At 46.4% G+C, this 16,331-nt stretch overlaps 1 protein-coding gene across 2 annotated transcripts in view; it reads left to right on the top strand.

Annotated features, from left to right (window-relative positions):
• SECISBP2L (SECIS binding protein 2 like) overlaps positions 1–16,331 on the top strand; it is an 85,171-nt gene that overhangs the window by 43,190 nt on the left and 25,650 nt on the right. For both annotated transcript variants that reach the window (XM_056572259.1, XM_056572258.1), the window contains exons 7-9: positions 2,070–2,185; positions 3,088–3,222; positions 3,934–4,014. In XM_056572259.1, the coding sequence (XP_056428234.1) occupies positions 2,070–2,185; positions 3,088–3,222; positions 3,934–4,014 (332 nt within the window). The remainder of the gene's footprint in view (positions 1–2,069; positions 2,186–3,087; positions 3,223–3,933; positions 4,015–16,331) is intronic.

The raw sequence follows: 16,331 nt of genomic DNA on the forward strand, positions 1-16,331 counted from the left end.
TGCAAGGTACTCCCATCCAACCTCTCCGGGATGTTTCTCTTCTTATCCTTTCCTGGAAGGTGGCCTTCCTCATTGCAGTCACCTGCCTTAGGAGAGTTTCGGAGCTGGCGGCTCTCTCCTGCTGTTCCCCCTACCTAGTTTTACACCAGGACAAAGTTTATTTCCGTCTGGTCCTTTCCTTTTTGCCTAAGGTGGTCTCCGCCTTTCACCTAAATGAGGATATCGTCCTTCCGTCCTTTTGTCCAGCTGCGTCCCATCCCAGGGAACATTTGCTTCATGGTCTTGATGTGGTACGGGCCGTTGGGATTTACCTTTCGGTTGCTTCATCCTTTCACCAGTTTGACTCTTTCTTTCTGCTTATGGAGGGTCATCGTAAGGGATTTCCTGCTTCGAAGACGACCATTTTGAGGTGGATCTGTTCTGCCATCTCGGAAGCTTACTGCTGCAAGGGGAAGACTCCTCCTTTCCGGGTCTCAGCTCATTCCACTCGTTCTGTCTGGGCCTCCTGGGCTCTCCACAAAGGCCTTGCAAGTCTGTAAGGCGGCCACCTGGTCGACCTTGCCCTCGTATACAAAATTTTACCAGGCGCATACCTTTGCGTCCGCTGATGCTGGTTTGAGTCGCAAGGTGTTGCAGGCAGCTGTGGCCCAGCCTTCCAACTGAGTTGCTTGAGTTTTCTCCCACTCTGGTGACTACTTTGTACGTCCGACGGTTTCTGTGTCCCCCAATGGAGCTAAATGAGAGATTTTTATTTTTACCGTAAAATCTCTTTCTCGGAGGATCATTGGGGGACACAGCTCACACCCATTTGTTCTGGTGTCCTTGGTTTGGTTGCCTGGCCGAGGGTTGGTTCAGTTATTTTTTTTTGTCTGTGGTTTCCTCGGACAGTTGCTGTTTTTTCATTCCCTGACTGTCCTCTCCTACTGCTTTGGGACTAAACTGATAGCTCAGAGTCTGTAGGCGGGGTATATCCTGCTCGGAGAGGCTGACTTTATTTTGTTGCCTAGTGGCAACAGCATATACCCACGGTTTCTGTATCCCCCAATGGATACTCCGAGAAAGAGATTTTATGGTAAGCATAAAAATCTACTTTTTTTTTCTGTTCTGTTATGGCGGCATTTTTGCAGGATTGATAAGAAATTGCTAGGTTGGCTGTCACTTTTGAATTAGCTCCTCAGCCAACTAATGGTGAATATTAGTTTTAGTGTAGATTAGACACGTTCCAAAATGTCAGTAAGATGTATTTTTTAAAGAAGTTAATTCAAAACTCACAACAGGAAGTGCAGCCATATTGGTTGAAAGTTTTGCAAAAATGTTCACTTCAACTGGGAAAAGGTCAACTGTAAGCAAAATGAACATAACACAGTATGTTTGGCTACTAGACTAGTATAATACTGCAGGTAAATTAAGTATTAAACACATCACCATTTTTCTTAGTAAATATATTTACACAAAATTTTCACCAGATGTTAACAACCCAAGTAATCCACGCATACAAATAAACCAAAGCAAATAATATCAGCAATGAAAGGAGTAGTCTAGTTTAGGAAAATGTGTCCCCTATCAAAAGGCTAGGGGATATGTGTCTGACCAAAACCAAGAAGGGTGAATTGGCAAATTAGCTAAGACATTTTTTGACAAATCTGCTGCCATTTACCAGGATGATAAAGACGAAACAAGGGTGGACATTTCAGCAAGGCACTGATCCCAAACACACAGCCATGGAATGAATAAAACTGCTAGAATGGCCCAGCCAATCACCTGACTTAAATCCCAGTGAAAATCTATGGAAAAAACTAACTATCATGATTCATAGAAGAGGCCACAGAACCTTAAAAATGTGGAAGAATGGGGCAAAAATTTCATGTCAATAGTACCTTTGAAAATATATTTAAAGAAAAAATGTTGACACGTTTAACACTAATTTCACCTGCTGTATATGAAAATATGTTTTAAGGTGACTATTCTCTTTAAACAACGGTTTGTTATACACTGTAATCTGTATCTTTATAATAACTTGTATGGGCTAAATATAGAAAGACATCTGACTGTTATGTCTCTGTTAATAGCTGGAGGAGGCTGGGCCAATGTAGCCTCCCAGGCTACTCAGAAAAGACCTTGGAATGAAAAGAATCAAGCTTTCTCAAGAGGTGGAAGACAAGCTGAATTACATAATAATTCTCAGGTAATGTAATCTTAAAGGGTACCTCTCATCAAATAAACTTTTGATATATTTTAGATTAATGTATGTTGAATAACTTTCCAATAGCATGTTAATGAAAAATATGCTTCTTTCTATTGTATTTTTCCCGATCAGTCCTGGCAGCAAGCATTTCTGACTCATGCTGGAGTCCTAAACACTCAGAGCTGCCTGCCTGCTTTGTTCACAGCCAAACAGGCTGTGAACAAAGCAGACTGGCAGCTCGTAGTGTTTAGGACTCCAGCATGAGTCTGAAATGCTTGCTGCCAGGACTGGTAGGGAGACCCCTAGTGGTCATTTCTTCAAAGTGGAAAATGAAATAGAAAGAAGCATATTTTTTAATAACATGCAATTGTGAAGGTATTCTGCATACATTAATCTATAATATATCAAAAGTTTTTTTGATGAGAGGTACCCTTTAAGACTGATGTGTTTTTTAAACCTCTGAGTCATGTCATGCCTCAACTTTTCAATACTGATCTAAAGGAAAGCTCTTGCAGAACTTATGACCCATATCAGCAAGTCTATAAAGATGGGAAACATTCTAGAACATGAATACTGGTTTTAAAGAGAACATTTTCTATGCAGCTCTCCTTGCAACATTTAGTTGCCTTGGGCAGAGCCATGTTTTTCTTGTTAAAATAGAAAAAAGGATAATAGAAAAAAAAAAGCTTAAGTGTATTTGAGAGGGTTGCTGGGTATTTAACATTGATGGGCTATCCACCACTATACAATGAACGGCAGCTGATCAGCGGGTTTATCACTTCGAGAAATTCTTGGCCAATCCTATGAATAGACCATTAATGTTAAATGCCCAGAAAACACACGTAATCCAATATCAAAAGTAATGCTGTTTTTAAGGCAATTTTTTTCTGTTTTAACCATAGCTTGGATACCGTATGAGAGGGCAGAGCACTTCATCTGAAAGACGACAGAATATTCAAAGGAAGCAGGATAGTAAAACTGGGACCACAGCACAGATAAGCAGATCTGATCTAAGCCAAGAGCAGCTGTATTTTGAGGTAGGGTATTATGACAGCCTTGTCCACTCCGATGTTGATATAATAAGGTTTTGTAGTAAAGGAAATCTGTCACCAACTTTTAAACTATTCTCCTGGGCACTTGCCTTGGCACCAAAACAGAAGGTACTGTTATACTCTCTTCCTTGATATCTGTATAGACCTCTCAGCAGTTTTTCATGGTTCAGAACTGCTGACGCACTCCCTTTTAAAGCTTGTTGCTTGTCAAATAGATGAGCGGTATCTTCACAGTAGAGCCAGTAGTATCACTCAATATACAACAGAAAAACATCCAGGCTACTTGAAATATCTTCAAGCTATTCTGTAACTTCTACTGGGGCAAATTGTTCTCATCTCTAAGATGATCTTAAGGATCCCATTAGATGAGCTGATGACATCTTAGTAGATTGGCACGCATTACAGTAGCCTTAAACACAGCACAAATGATACCTGAATTGTTTTTACAACCTTTCATTTACATAATTGTCATTTGCACACCCTGTGTTCATGCAGGGAGATGTCACCAATCAACAATTATTTTTAGTGCCACACAATCCCAGCGTTCAGCTGACGAAAAGCGACTACTCATTTATTGACTGATCTTAGTATTTTATACAGTACAGTAGAATTGTGTCTGCGCTTCTATGTTTTTTTTTTTTTTTTTTTCTTTTTTATATCTGTTGATTTCTATTTTACATGTCTTTATAATTTAAGGATGAAGATGAGTTTCCAGAATTGAATAGCAGCTCTGGGGCTACAAGAAATGAAACACAACCAAAGATGGCAGCAAAAGTGGTAGGTGGAAGTTTTAACCTCTTAACCCCTTAAGGACGCAGGACGTAAATGTACGTCCTGGTGAGGTGGTACTTAACGCACCAGGACGTACATTTACGTCCTGTGCATAACCGCGGGCATCGGAGTGTCATGCGCGGCTGATCCCGGCTGCTGATCGCGGCCAGGGACCCGCCGGCAATGGCCGACGCCCGCGATCTCGCGGGCGTCCGCCATTAACCCCTCAGGTGCCGGGATCAATACAGATCCCGGCATCTGCGGCAGTTCGCGATTTAAATGAACGATCGGATCGCCCGCAGTGCTGCTGCGGGGATCCGATCATTCAGAACGCCGGACGGAGGTCCCCTGTCCTTCCTCCGTCCGGCTCCCGGCGTCTCCTGCTCTGGTCTGTGATCGAGCAGACCAGAGCAGGAGATGACCGATAATACTGATCTGTTCTATGTCCTATACATAGAACAGATCAGTATTAGCAATCATGGTATTGCTATGAATAGTCCCCTATGGGGACTATTCAAGTGTAAAAAAAAATGTAAAAAAATGTAAAAGTAAAAAAAAGTGAAAAATCCCCTCCCCCAATAAAAAAGTAAAACGTCCGTTTTTTCCTATTTTACCCCCAAAAAGCGTAAAAATTTTTTTTTATAGACATATTTGGTATCGCCGCGTGCGTAAATGTCCGAACTATTAAAATAAAATGTTAATGATCCCGTACGGTGAACGGCGTGAACGAAAAAAAAAAAGTCCCAAATTCCTTCTTTTTTTTAATACATTTTATTAAAAAAAAAATTATAAAAAATGTATTAAAAGTTTTTTATATGCAAATGTGGTATCAAAAAAAAGTACAGATCATGGCGCAAAAAATTAGCCCCCATACCGCCACTTATACGGAAAAATAAAAAAGTTAGAGGTCATCAAAATAAAGGGATTATAAACGTACTAATTTGGTTAAAAAGTTTGTGATTTTTTTTAAGCGCAACAATAATATAAAAGTATGTAATAATGGGTATCATTTTAATGGTATTGATCCTCAGAATAAAGAACACATGTCATTTTTACCATAAATTGTACGGCGTGAAAACAAAACCTTCCAAAATTAGCAAAATTGCGTTTTTCGTTTTAATTTCCCCACAAAAAGTGTTTTTTGGTTGCGCCATACATTTTATGATATAATGAGTGATGTCATTACAAAGGACAACTGGTCGCGCAAAAAACAAGCCCTCATACTAGTGTGTGGATGAAAATATAAAAGAGTTATGATTTTTAGAAGGCGAGGAGGAAAAAATGAAAACGTAAAAATGAAATTTGTCTGAGTCCTTAAGGCCAAAATGGGCTGAGTCCTTAAGGGGTTAAGGACTCAGGGTTTTTCAGTTTTTGCACTTTCGTTTTTTCCTCCTTACCTTTTAAAAATCATAACCCTTTCAATTTTCCACCTAAAAATCCATATTATGGCTTATTTTTTTGTGTCACCAATTCTACTTTGCAGTGACATTAGTCATTTTATCCAAAAATTCACGACGAAACGGGAAAAAAAATTATTGTGCGACAAAATCTAAGAAAATACGCCATTTTGTAACTTTTGGGGGCTTCTGTTTCTACGCAGTGCATATTTCGGTAAAAATGACACCTTATCATTATTCTGTAGGTCCATACGGTTAAAATGATACCCTACTTATATAGGTTTGATTTTGTAGTACTTCTGGAAAAAATCATAACTACATGCAGGAAAATGTATACATTTAAAAATGTCATCTTCTGACCCCTATAACTTTTTTATTTTTCCATGTACAGGGCGATATGAGGACTAATTTTTTGCGCCGTGATCTCAAGTTTTTATCGGTATGATTTTTGTTTTGATCTGACTTTTTGATCACTTTTTATTCATTTTTTAATGGTATAAAAAGTGACCAAAAATACGCTTTTTTTTTGCACGTACGCCATTGACCGTGTGGTTTAATTAATGATATATTTTTATAGTTCGGACATTTACGCACGCGGCGATACCACATATGTTTGTTTAATTTTTTTTTTATTTACACTGTTATTTTTTTTATGGGAAAAGGGGGGTGATTCAAACTTTTATTAGGGAAGGGGTTAAATGACCTTTATTAACACTTTTTTTTAAACTTTTTTTTTAAACTTTTTTTTTTCCAGTGTTGTAGGTCCCATAGGGACCTATAACACTGCACACACTGATCTTTTACACAGATCACTGGCATGTATTAACACACCTGTGATCAGTGTTATCGGCGCTTGACTGCTCCTTTCCTGGATCTCGGGCGCGGAGCAGTCATTCGTCGATCGGACACCGTGGAGGCAGGTAAGTGCCCTCCCGGTGTCCTGTAAGCTGTTCGGGACGCCGCGATTTCACCGCGGCGGTCCCGAACAGCCCGACTGACTAGCCGGGATACTTTCGCTTTAGAAGCGGTGGTCAGCTTTGACCGCCGCTTCTAAAGGGTTAATACCGCACATTGCCGTGATCGGCGATGTGTGGTATTAGCCGCGGGGCCCAGCCGTTGATGAGCGCCGGGACCGACGTGATGTGATGCGGGGTCGCAGCGCGACCCCGCTTCATATGGCGGGAGCCGGCGCAGGACGTAAATATACGTCCTGCGTCGTTAAGGGGTTAAAGGGGTTATCCAGTAAAAAACATATTTTTATATATCAACTGGCTCCAGAAAGTTAAACAGATTTGTAAATTACTTCTATTAAAAAAATCTTAATCCTTTCAGTACTTATGAGCTTCTGAAGTTAAGGTTGTTCTTTTCTGTCTAAGTGCTAGCTGATGACACCTGTCTCGGGAAACGCCCAGTTTAGAAGAGGTTTGCTATGGGGATTTGCTTCTAAACTGGGTGATTCCGGAGACACGTGTCATCAGAGAGCACTTAGACAGAAAAGAACAACCCTAATTTCAGAAGCTCATAAGTACTGAAAGGATTAAGATTTTTTAATAGAAGTAATTTACAAATCTGTTTAACTTTCTGGAGCCAGTTGAGATATAAAAAAAAAGTATTTTCCTGGATAACCCCTTTAAGGACGCAGGGCCTACCTGTACGCCCTGCACCCAGTCCCGGTTTATAACACGCGGTCACGCTGTGACTCCGTGTCATAGCGGGTCAGTCCTGGCAGCTAATGAAAGCCGGGACCCTGGGCTAATAGCATATGGCACCGATCGTTGTGCCGCGCACTATTAACCCTTTAGGCGCAGCGTTCAAAGTTGATCGCCGCATCTAAAGTTACAAAATTACACTCCCGGTGGCTCATCGGGACAATCGCGGTTAAATCGTGATGTCCTGATCAGCTCGAACGCGAACAGAGGGTCCGTTGCCTGCCTCCGGCACGTCTGATCGGCTATTGATTGCTCCAAGCCTGAAATCCAGGCTTTTGCAATCGACCACCGATAGCACTGATCATTGCCATGTTAATGCATGGCAGTGATCTGTGTAGATGATCAGTGTGTACAGTGTTGTAGCCGCTGAGGGGCTATAACATTGCAAAAAAAAACCTTTCTCTAATAAAAGTAAGAATCACCTTTTCCCATTTAGAAAGAAAAACAGTGTAAATAAACATGTGGTATCGCTGCGTGCGGAAATGTCCGAACTATAAAAATATATATCATTAATTAAACCGCCCGGTCAATGGTGTACGTGCGAAAAATTCCAAAGTCCAAAATAGCATACTTTTGGTAACTTTTTATAAAAGTCAAAAAGTCTGATCAATATAAAAATGGTACCGATAAAAACTTCAAATCACAGCACAAAAAATGAGCCCTCATACCGGCCCGTATGCGGAAAAATAAAACTGTTATAGGGGTCAGAAGATGACCTTTTTAAACGTATACATTTTCCTGCATGTAGTTATGATTTTTTCCAGAAGTAATACAAAATCAAACCTATATAAGTAGGGTATCATTTTAACCATATGGACCTACAGAATGAAAATAAGATGTAATTTTTACCGAAAAATGTACTGCGTAGAAACGGAAGCCCCCAAAACTTACAAAATGGGTTTTTTTCTTCAATTTTGTCGCACAATGATTTTTTTTTTCCGTTTCATCGTAGATTTTTGGGTAAAATGACTGATGTCCTTACAAAGTAGAATTGGTGGCGCAAAAAATAAGCCATCATATGGATTTTTAGGTGCAAAATTTAAAGAGTTATGATTTTTTAAAGGTAAGGAGGAAAAAAGCAGAAGCGCAAAAACGGAAAAACCCCGGGTCCTTAAGGGGTTAAGGACCCAGGGCGTATGGGTACGCCCTGGCTTCCTGGTACTTAAAGACCCAGGGCTTACCTGTACCCCCGTGGGATTTCCGGTCCCCTCCGTGCGCCGGGCGGGGACCAGACTGGGATGACTGCTGATATCTATCAGCAGGCATCCCATGCAAATGCCCAGGGGGTTCTAAGACCCCCCCCATGTCAATTCAGACCCATTCACCCTTACCCAGCAGGAGTGAGGTGGCACGACCGATCAATCACTGTCCTGCTGGGTGGCGATCATGGCAGCCATTGGGGCCGGCGGGGGTCTCCTACCTTTCCCTGGTCCGGCAGGGGTCCCCTCAGGAGTGGTGGTGGTAGCTGCGGTGGTCCCGGCGGTGCAGGCGGCAGGATACAACAGGAGTTGAGGCCTGTTCACCTCCTGCTGTTGCTTAGGGACAACTTTCAGCATGCGCAGCCAAAGGGCAAGCTAGGTGTTGTAGTTTTGCAGCAGCTGGAGTTCCAACTACAACTCCCAGCATGTATGGTCTGTCAGTGCATGCTGGGAGTTGTAGTTTTGCAACAGCTGGAGGTTTGCCTCCCCCCCCCCCCCCCTGGATGTGAATGTACAGGGTAGTTACTGCGAGTTTTCTGCTGCAAGTTTGAGATGCTGCAAATTTTCCGCAGCTCAAACTCCCAGCGAGAAACTCACTGTAAACCTGCCCATGTGAATGTATACTAAAAACAGTACACTACACTACATAAAATTAAAAAGTAAAACACTACATATACCCCTACACAGTCCCCCTCCCCCCCAATAAAGAAAAAATAAACATCTTGTACGGCGCTGTTTCTAAAACGGAGCCTCCAGCTGTTGAAAAACAGCTCCTAGTATTGCCGGACAGCCACTGACTGTCCAGGCATGCTGGGAGTTTTGCAACAGCTGGAGACACCCTGTTTGGGAAACATTGGCGTAGGGTATTTTGCTGGCGGATGCAAATCCCTAAAATAGGCCTCAAATGCGCATGGCGCTCTCTCGCTTTGGAGCCCTGTAGTATTTCAAGAAAATAGTTTAGGGCCACATATGGGGTATTTCCGTACTCGGGAGAAATTGCGTTACAAATTTTGAGGGTCTTTTTCTTCTTTTACCCCTTATGAAAAGGTAAAGATGGGGTCTACACCAGCATGTTAGTGTAAAATTTTTTTTTATTTTTCTCTATCTGCTCCATTGGGGGACACAGACCGTGGGTGTATGCTGGTATGCTGCTGTCTCTAGGAGGTGTGACACTATGGTAATAAAAAAAATGTCGGCTCCTCCCAGCGGTATATACCCGCCTTCAGGCTCTGAGCTAATCGGTTTAAGCTTAGTGTCTGAAGGAGGTGGACATGGTCTGGAGTTCTCCAGACCAGGTCTTCTGATTTTTTTGTTTTCCTATTATAGAGACGCGTTAGTTTTTTATTCCTTTTTCTTTTCTTTTTTCAGGTGGGGACTCAGGTACTCCGGTCCCTGTTTCCCCATTGCGAGTAAGGGGGCACAGACATTGCGTATATGCGCTGTTCACCCCCCCCTCGCCAACGGTCAGCGCCTGGGTTGATACCTCATGCGTCCGGGTTCCCCTATTTCCCTGTTCGCCTCGCTCACGCATAGCAGCCAGGCTTGATGCAGGTAACTAAAGCTGACTGAAGACTTCACTAGGTAAGTTCTTCTGACTGAGGTAAGTACTCCCCCCCCCCCCCCCCCCCTTTCTCCATAGGTACGGACTTGCAACCTCTGGAGACCCCTGTTTTTGGCCCACCTTTCAGGTTATGGGGCTGGCTTATACAGGGGCTGCACTTTTATTCTGGGGGAGCAGTGGCACCTGAGGGGGCATGTAATATATAGGGCACTTCACTGTATGTGTGTCGGTGGGTGTTTAGTGCGACTATGTCCACAGCGCCTTATGTGCGGCTGTCAGCCGCAGCGCTGATACGGGCCGGGCTCTCTCAGCGCCGGCTTGCTTTCACTTAGCCAGCATTGCTTTATATGCGGCTGGTATGGGCCGGGCGCTTTCAGCGCCTGCTTACTTTCACTTTCTCCGGCAGTCTCTGCCGCCGTATAGGCCGCCCGCTCTATTCCCCCGAGCGCATATGCTGCTGACATGTGCGCTCAGGACAAGGAGCGGGCGCCATTACAGTTCTTTTCGGCAGTCTATAGCTCCGCCCACAGGGCTGGGAGCTCTCAGAGGCGCGAAGCCTCTCTACCAGCCTGGGTTTCTTCCCTGACCCAGTATATGGCTGACTTGACCCAAGTCTCCCGTTCAGTGGCTGAGGCCTCCCGGGAAGCGGTGTCCGCCTTGAAGGGGTCTTCCCTGCGCAGGGCCTCTGAGAGGGCCCGCTCCTCGTCTCCACATACTTCACGCTCTCACAAACGTACTAAGGGGGTCTCGTCTGACTCTTCCATTGAGTCTTCAGATAGACGTGAGCGTTCCCCTCATGGGTCCCCCCCCCCCCCCCCCTGTCATCTGGGCACAAACGTCACTCCTCCAGAGGACGTTCTCGGAGTCGCCGCTCTGCCACGCCAGAGCCGCGTACCCAATCAGGGGCGCCCCGCTCCAGGACTGCCTCTGGTGGACGAGGCTTCCGAGCCGGCATCTGACTCAGAGGACCGTTCGGACTCCATTGCAACGGTTAACTCATTGGTGACAGCCATAAGAGACACCTTTCACCTAGAGGACCCAGGATCTTTGGATGTCAATCCAAGAGTATCCTTTCATCGTGCTAAGTCAGCACCTCAAAGGTTCAGCTCTCACGCTGACTTTGACGACATTCTGGAATCTGCATGAAAACATCCAGACAAGAGGTTCCCGGTAATCAAGACGATTCAAGAACGTTATCCATTTGACAAGGACTTTGTCACTAAGGTGGTTTCCCCTCCCTCAGTGGATCCACTAATCTCCCGGATCTCTAAGGCGACTACACTGCCTCTGGCAGATGCCGCTGCCTTCAAGGATCCCACGGACAAGAAGGTGGCTCTTCTCTTCTTCCCATCTTCACCTCGACATGGGTGTCCAAGGCCCTGTCGGAGTGGTACCAAAAGCTCCATCAGGATATCTTAGCAGAATCCCCCCCAGAGGATCTATCTGCTCTGGCTCTCCAATGCTCTAAAGCTGGGGACTTTCTGTGCGCAGCTTCCATGCAGTCAGCGCGTTGTTCTGCCTTTGCTGTGGGTCACCTAGCGGCTCTCCGCCGCTCTATGTGGCTTAAAGCTTGGAATGCGGATGCCGCTTCCAAAAGGTCTCTCACTGAGCTTCCCTTTACGTGTGGCCGTCTTTTTGGCAAACGCCTTGATGAGATTATCTCTGAGGCAATGGGAGGTAAGAGTTCCTTGTTACCTCAAAATAAGGCTCGCCCTACTTCCCAAAGAAAGTCCTTTTCCTTTCGGACCTCTGGCTCCAGAAAAGGGTCCGGGCAGGCACCCTCGCGGGACAAGAAGGCTCCCTCCAACCGGTCCGGCCGTTTTGCGCCCAAATCAGGCCACCGCAAACCCACTTATGCATGAAGTGAGGCCCCCACCCGCGGTTTCTTCTCGTCGTCTTTTGCTTTTTCAAAACACCTGGACCTCACACATTCAGGACTGTCGGGTCAGGGACGTGGTGTCCAACGGTTACCGAATCGAATTTGCCTCCCTTCCGAGGGATCTCTTTTTTCGATTCCGGGCCCCCCGGTCTCCTCCTCTGGCGAAGCAATTTCGAGCGGCTCTCCAATCTCTGCTTCTCCAGGGGGTTATCGTTCCCGTTCTTCCAGAGGAACAGTTTTTCGGGGTTTCTATTCAAATCTTTTTGTGGTCCCCAAGAAGGACGGTTCTGTGCGACCAATCCTAGACCTCAAGCGTCTCAACCGTCACCTTCTTACCTGCCACTTCCGAATGGAATTTCTCCATTCGGTGGTGGCGTCCCTGGAACAAGGGGAGTTCCTTTCATCGGTGGACATCAAGGATGCCTACCTCCATGTGCCAATATTTCCAGGCCATCATCGGTACCTCCGCTTTGCGGTTCCGGAGGGGCACTTTCAATTCGTAGCCCCCCTTTGGTCTAGCCACGGCTTCTCGGGTCTTTACAAAGATCCTTGCGCCAGTGATGGGCCTGTTATGGTCGAGGGGAATCTCGGTCATACCCTATCTGGACGACCTTCTCCTCAAGGCTCCAACCAGAGCCCAGACTCTGGAGAATCTGGACGTCACTCTCCACACTCTGACTCGCTTCGGGTGGATGGTCAACCGGGACAAGTCATTCCTCCGTCCTACCCAGCCTCTAATCTTCCTGGGACTTCGATTTGACTCGGCCTCTGCCCAAATTTGTCTTCCACCGGACAAATGTCTGGCGCTTCAGTCGGGGGTCCGCTCCCTTCGGACCCAGGTCTCAGTCTCCATCCGCACTTGTATGGAAGTCCTGGGTCGGATTGTGGCAACTATGGAGGCCGTACCCTTTGCCCAGTTTCATTACCGCCCCCTTCAACTGGCGATTCTCTCTCGATGGAACAGGTCTCCTCTGTCCCTCGATCGTCAGATTGTTCTCCCTCGCAGGGTCCGTCAGTCTCTGCTCTGGTGGCTCCGCTCCCCCCTTCTTCTCCAAGGGCGGTCGTTTCTTCCCCTTCACTGGCAGGTTGTTGAAACTGTTGCCAGCCTGTCGGGCTGGGGCGGCGTGTTCAGAGATTGGACGGTTCTGGGACTCTGGTCTCCCCAGGAGACCCTTCTTCCGATAAGCATATTGGAATTACGGGCAATTCTTCTTTGTCTTCTTCATTGGGAGTCCCGTCTTCAGTCCCGTCCTGTCCGCGTTCAGTCGGACAACGCCACGGCCGTGGCGTACTTAAATCGACAGGGCGGCACTCGCAGCTCGGCAGCCGAGATGACCAAGATTCTCACCTGGGCGGAGAGAAAGGTTCTGGCCATTTCGGCGATTCACATTCAGGAAGTGCTCAACTGGGAAGTGGACTTCCTCAGTCAGTCCTCACCAGACCCCGGCGAGTGGTCTCTACATCCGGAGGTCTTCGTGCAGCTCTGTGACCTCTGGGGCATTCTGGACGTAGACCTCTTCGCGTCCCGGCACAATCGGAAGATCCTTCCTTTTGTGTCCAAGTCCCGGGACCCTCAGGCTCTGGCCGTGGATACCCTAGTGATTCATTGCCCTACCCTATCTGTTCCCTCTTTCCCAGGCCCGCTCCTTCCCAGGGTGCTGAGGAAGCTCAAGGCAGAGGACGTCCCTGCCATTCTGGTAGCTCCAGATTGGCCCCGAAGGTCGTGGTACTCCGATGTAGTCAGGCTCTTGGACGATGCTCCACTGCGCCTTCCGCTCCACCCGGACCTGCTCTCTCAGGGTCCTCTTTGCCACCCCAATTTACAGTCGCTGCATTTGATGGCGTGGCGGTTGAGACCGCGGTTTTTAGGGCCCGTGGGTTCTCTTCCCAAGTCATTCACACCATGCTCAAGGCTCGTATGCCCTCCTCCGCAAGAATTTACCACCGTAGTTGGTAGGTCCGTAGTTGGTAGGTCTTATTTTCGTTGGTGTGAAGCTCAAGACTTCTCCCCGGTAACCTTCTCGGTTCTCTGTCTTCTCTCCTTTTTGCAGTCGGGGTTGGAACTGGGATTGTCTCTCAGTTCACTTAAAGGTCAGGTTTCGACCCTTACTGTTCTTTTCCAGCAGCCCCTGGCCTCTAATTCTCATGTCCGGACCTTTCTTCAAGGAGTGGCGCATGCTGTTCCTTCTTATCGGTCACCCTCTCCCCCTTGAGACTTGAATTTGGTTCTGAGTGCCCTCCAGGGTGCACCTTTTGAGCCCCATAGAGAGGTGTCTCTCCACCTCCTTTCTTGGAAAGTGGCGTTTCTTGGGGCGATCCCCTCCATCCGGAGGGTGTCTGGCAGCTCTTTCCTTCCGTTCTCCGTTTCTGGTGATCCACCAGGACAAGGTTGTTTTCCGGCCAGATCCTTCCTATTTTGCCTAAGGTGGTCTCGGCCTTTCATCTCAATGAGGACATTGTCCTCCCGTCCTTTTGTCCTGCTCCTTCTCATCCTAAGGAGCGCTTACTACACAAGCTGGATGTAGTTCGGGCTGTTCGGTCTGATCTCTCCATCACTTCTTCATTTCGTCAGTGTGATTCCTTTTTCGTCCTTACGGAAGGTCGTCGCGAGGGAAATCCTGCTTTCAAGGCCACTATTTCTCGGTGGATTCGGTCCGCCATTTCGGAAGCCTATCGCTGTAAGGGGAAGATTCCTCCTTTCAGGGTTGTGGCTCATTCTACCCGTTCTGTTGGGGAATCCTCGGCTCTCCAGAATAGAGCCTCGGCCTCGCAGATTTGCAAGGCGGCTATCTGGTCGTCTTTGCACACTTTCTTGAGGTTTTACCGAGTTCATACTTTTGCATCGGCTAATGCTAGTCTGGGTCGTAAAGTGTTGCAGGCGGCAGTGGATTGGCTGTCTGCCTGACTGCTTATCTGCCCACCCAAGGGACGGCTTTGGTACGTCCCACGGTCTGTGTCCCCCAATGGAGTCGATAGAGAAAAGGAGATTTTTGTTTACTTACCGTAAAATCTCTTTCTCGAAGGATCCATTGAGGGACACATCTCCCCCCCTTTTTGGGATTTTCCTTTGGTTCTCTGTCCGAGGGTGTGTTCAGTTATGTTTTTTTCTTCTGGTTCTCGTACAGTTTTGGGTTTTTCTTTGACATGTTGGTCTCCTCCTATTGCTCTGGAACTTAAACTGATTATTTCAGAGCCTGAAGGCGGCTATATCCTGCTGGGAGGAGCCGACTTTTTTTTTATTACCATAGTGTCACACCTCCTAGACACAGCAGCATACCAGCATACACCCACGGTCTGTGTCCCCCAATGGATCCTTCGAGAAAGAGATTTTACGGTAAGTAAACAAAAATCTACTTTTTTTACACTAACAATCTGGTGTTGGCCCATACTTTTAATTTTCACAAGCGGTAAAAAAAAAAAAAAGCCCCCCAAAATTTGTAACGCAATTTCTCCTTAGTACGGAAATGCCCCGTATGTGGGTGTAAAATGCTCTGAGGGCACACAACATGGCTCAGGAGAGAGAGCGCACCATGTACATTTGAGGCCTAAATTGGTGATTTGCACAGGGGTGGCTGATTTTACAGCGGTTCTGACATAAACGCAAAACAATAAATACCCACATGTGACCATTTTGGAAACTTCACCCCTCACGGAATGTAACAAGGGGTATAGTGAGCCTTAACACCCCACAGGTGTTTGACGAATTTTCGTTAAAGTTGGATGGGAAAATTAAAAGAATTTTTTTTTTCACTAAATTGCTGGTGCTACCCTATATTTTTCATTTTCACAAGGGAGAATAGGAAAAATCCCCCCAAAATTTGTACTAAGAACATACCCCATATCTAGATGTAAAGTGCTCTGCGGGCGCACTACAATGCTCAGAAGAGAATGCGTGCCATTGGGATTTTGGAGAGAGAATATGTAAAAAATTGTAGGCTATGTGTGTTTACAAAGCTCCGTTAGTGCCAGAACAGTGGTCAGATGTACAAAAAATGGCCGGGTCCTTAAGGGGTTAAAATGTAAATTGTGTTCATATGATAGACCAGAGAACATTAACAGATATGAAAGAAACAGTACGTGAATTACACCTAAACCAACACTATGAACATACCCAGTACATATATAAGATCAAGGGTAAAGTAGAGAAACATTTTTAACCCGATAACGACCACGGACGAGTATAGACGTCCAGGTTGGCGGGCGTTCCCGCACCTGGACGTCTATACTCGTCCGTTATTCTCGTGGGTGCTGCCCAGTGCACCCACGAGATCGCGGCAGGGACTCGGCTGTATCACACAGCCGGGACCCTGCTGCACTGCCAGGACCGAAGTAAACTTCGGTCCCGGCAGTTTTAACCCTTACAGCCGCGGTCGGAAGTGACCGCGGGCTGTAAGTGTTATGACAGAGGGAGGGAGCTCCCTCTGTCACTCCTGCAGCACCCCGCATCGCGATCGCGGGGTGCTGTGTGTGTCCGCGGCTGGCCGGGACCTGCCGCACTGCCGGGAGTGAAGTTCACTTCACTCCCGGCAGTTTAACCCTTACAGCCGCGGTCAGAAGTGACCGCGGCTGTAAGGAGTT

The sequence above is a fragment of the Hyla sarda genome, chromosome 4 (assembly GCF_029499605.1).
Source record: "Hyla sarda isolate aHylSar1 chromosome 4, aHylSar1.hap1, whole genome shotgun sequence".
In the NCBI taxonomy this organism is placed as follows: domain Eukaryota; kingdom Metazoa; phylum Chordata; class Amphibia; order Anura; family Hylidae; genus Hyla; species Hyla sarda.